Here is a 3840-nt window from a genome sequence, read left to right as displayed (position 1 = left end):
AGAAAGGAGATATCATATGACATGTAAATAAAGAAAATATCTAATAAAATAAAAAAAGAAAAAAGAAAAAGAAAAAAAGAAGTGGAACACAGATGAGTGCTACTGGGAAAACCTATTTTGATTAAATGATCTGGTACAAAAAAAGACCAAATGGAAAAGCCAAAACTCTATTGAAAGTCCCTAGCTTTAAGGCATGTCACTGGACATGCCTTAAAAAAATTTCATTTTTGCTTTCCCTTGGGAACACTGTCACTTGAAAAATTAATTTGTCTTGGCAAGGAATAAAATACCAAAGTTAGCTAGCAATTTAATGACCAGTTCTGTAACTCAAAGGTTCTTATTATCCTTGAATAGCTGACTATATCATTTACTCGCACAGAAGCTAATAGCTGCTGCTAAGGCGGTGACCATAAACTAGGATACTTGATAGCCATGTAGAACTGAGCATGATATCTGGAGGTTTAAAGGTGGCAATCACATCTTGGAGAATGAATAACGATATATCTGCTGCCTCAGGAAGCTTGACAGAGAAGTTCACTTCTCTAAGTGTACTTCACTAAGTGTACTATCCACATTTATATGCCCCATTAGGGGTTCAGTATATTACCACAAACACTGCTCTAGACTTAATCTGGATATTAACGGGCATGACTTTTATTGATTAAAAAAAAAAAAAAAAAAACAGCCGCAATAAGATGGTCAGCAATGAAGGAAACAGAGGAATCATACCTTTGAACCAGGTGGTGCTGTCAAGCCTAAAAAGGCATAAACTGCATTATTTTCTCGGGCTTCAAAGAAGGCATCATAATCCTTTGTGAAAAGAAGACAAGAAAAATTAGCAGTCTGCAACCCAATAGAGAGAGGTGTGCTCTTAATATGACTTGACTGGCTGACAGGATCGGGCGTCTCCTTGGGGCCTAAGATCCAGAATGCTGAAATTCTGGAAAGAGTAATAGACAGACTGACAGGCGGGCTTCTGAGATGACACATGTGTAATACCAACTTTGGAGGCTGAGGCAGAAGGATCGGTAGTAGTTCCAGGCCAGACTACACTCCACAGGAAAACAGTATATCAAAAAAAAATATAAAATACAAAAACAAAACAAAACAAAACAAAACAAAAAAAACAAAAACAAAAGTCAAACAAACAAACAAACAAAAAACCACCTGTTATGCAGCTCCCAAGTGAGGAGAGAAATGGCTGGTGTGCCATCGGAACATGTTTACACCACACCTTGCAAAATCTCAGAGTTGGTTTGTATTCATCTTAATTTAAAATAGTGAGATTTTGAAAAAAGCCCAAAGTATTATTAGACAAAAAGTAAATAAATTATAAATTAATTAAACCTCCAAAAATATCAGTAAACTTGTTTTGTAATAGCTTCTGGTTTTGTGTTTTTATGAGATTGCCATGTATGTGAGTGCGTGTATTGCTGAAGCTATATGTGTGTTTTTGTGTTTTCTCTTTGACTGTATTTTTCCTTGTCTGTTTTGTCCTTTGCTGGTTTGTCTGCTTTCATCATGTTGCATTTTACTCGACTGTCCTTTTAAAGGTAATAGTATGTTTTCTAACAATAGAGAGCAAGGATGGGTATAGAATTGGATGGGTGAGGAAATGGAGAAGTCATGGCAGGAGTTTGGGGAGGGGAAACTGTAATCATATATTGTTGGGAAAAAACAACAACAAGATAAATACAAAGAGAAAAGGATGGGGGAAGGGAGAAAAGGCATTTGGACACTATTCAATGTGTACTAGAAGGTAAGTTGGTCTTTGGGTCAGAAAATGCCAAATGGTTTATTGCACATCAAAAGGAGTTACGGCTGCTTGCATCTTCCTCCACCACTCAAAGGAAGCATTTCTCAGCAGTTGATTGCTTCTTTCCAGTGGGAGGCTCATTCCAATGCTCCATATTTCTCTTCCCTTACTGAGTTTAATAGTGATTTCCTCAGTCTGAAACCAATATTCGCTACTTACGGCCACAAGAACAGTGGGGTTGTACTGTGTTTGCAAAGAGTAAAGCATTCTTGAAATATGAGCAAAGAAAGCTTTAACCCCGAGAATACAAAAGAATCCTGACATGGCTCAATTTGTTTCAAGTTGACATTACTGCCCACCTAAGCCACTAAGCCTTCATCAAAAGTAACAAGTGGACTTGTCTACAATTGTAACTTGTAATCAACAGCAAACGTAGTTAAAGGTCGATTTTCTGTATAGGGAAGGGGGCAGTAAATAAGTAAGCAATAAGAAACATAAAATAAACAAAACATATAGTCCTTTCTTTCCCTCATATTCCTTATAGTCTGAACTTAAAACATTTTGCTTTATGAAAGACAATGTTAAGAGAATCAAAAAATGATCTGCAGCATGGAAGAAAAGAATTGCAAAACATGTAGGTGGCAAAGAATTCATTTCTAAAATACATAAAAATCATGACATAATAGTAATAAAATAACGAAATTAAAAGTGATACTGCCTAGGCAGACAGAGAGAATTAGAAGACTGTCAAATAAGCAAATAAATGTGTTAATATCATAGTTTTGATCATTACATAAAACATTATAATGACCAGAAGCTACCAAGATACCAAGCCATTTAGGACTGGTTTAAAAGGCTGACAATAGGTCTGAGAAGTGGCTCAGGGCTCCAGTCTTTGTCTATTGCATGTACAATACTGGGCGAAATGTGCAGCAACTTACAAAAAAGCAAACAAACACAAAACTTCTGACAATATCAGGAGCTGAAAGGAAAGACTGAGTACCAGGAATCTATGCAAAATGACACACTCAATCCAGAAACATTCCACATTGCTTACAAATTAAAAATACAATCACTGTGTTAAGCAGTCAACACATCCCTGGGATTTACATCCAGAGAAATAAGAATTATTGTTATACAAAAATCAGGAAACAAATGCAGAAAACATTATGGCTCAGATATGGAAACAATGGAAATGTCTACCAATGTAACTGATATACCACTGCACAACTCCATGAGAGGAAAAAGAAAACAACTAGATATCAAACACATCCAATTCATTGAAAGAAGCCAGCATCAAAAGACTGCATACCATATGAACCCATTTATATGACCTTATCAAAAGGACAAAATTATATTGATGATAGATTAGTGTTGGCTATGGACAAGGGGTAAGCATAGCATGTACGTACAAAGGAATATCTGAGAGTTTGAGAGATGATTCTGCATTTTTATTGTAGCACTAGTTTCACAAACCAATTCATGTGTTAAAATTCAGAGAAAACCACATACCAAAAAAAGCCGCTACCATACACTAAAATTTTAAATGTAATTACATTTGAAGGAAAAATGACAAAAACTAAAATATACAAATTCAAGTTAACCCAACTAAAAATGGACTAAAATATCCAAATAAGACATGCCTCAAAATTCCAACTCAATTCTTCACAGACTTAGAAAGAGCAATTTGCAAATTCATCTAGGATAACAAAAAACCCAGGATAGCCAAAACTATTCTCAACAATAAAGGAACCTCTGGTAGAATCACCATCCCTGACCTCAAGCTGTACTACAGAGCAATTGTGATAAAAACTGCATGATATTGGTACAGTGACAGGCAGGTAGATCAATGGAACAGAATTGAAGACCCAGAAATGAACCCACACACTTATGGTCACTTAATCTTTGACATAGGAGCTAAAACCATCCAGTGGAAAAAAGACAGCATTTTCAATAGATGGTGCTGGCTCAACTGGCAGTTAGCATGTAGAAGAATGCAAATTGATCCATTGCTATCTCCTTGTACAAAGCTCAAGTCCAACTGGATCAAGGACCTCCACATAAAACCAGACACACTGAAACTA

The 3840-nt window shown here is 36.1% G+C and overlaps 1 protein-coding gene across 1 annotated transcript in view; it reads right to left on the bottom strand.

The window, feature by feature from the left end:
• Positions 1 to 3840, bottom strand: part of Sh3bgrl (SH3 domain binding glutamate rich protein like) — an 84198-nt gene that overhangs the window by 7818 nt on the left and 72540 nt on the right. Inside the window, exon 3 of the mRNA XM_031366973.1 lies at positions 730 to 810. Within this exon, the coding sequence (XP_031222833.1) occupies positions 730 to 810 (81 nt within the window). The remainder of the gene's footprint in view (positions 1 to 729; positions 811 to 3840) is intronic.

The sequence above is a fragment of the Mastomys coucha genome, chromosome X, assembly GCF_008632895.1.
Source record: "Mastomys coucha isolate ucsf_1 chromosome X, UCSF_Mcou_1, whole genome shotgun sequence".
In the NCBI taxonomy this organism is placed as follows: Eukaryota; Metazoa; Chordata; class Mammalia; order Rodentia; family Muridae; genus Mastomys; species Mastomys coucha.
This window is presented reverse-complemented; position numbering and strand designations above follow the sequence as displayed.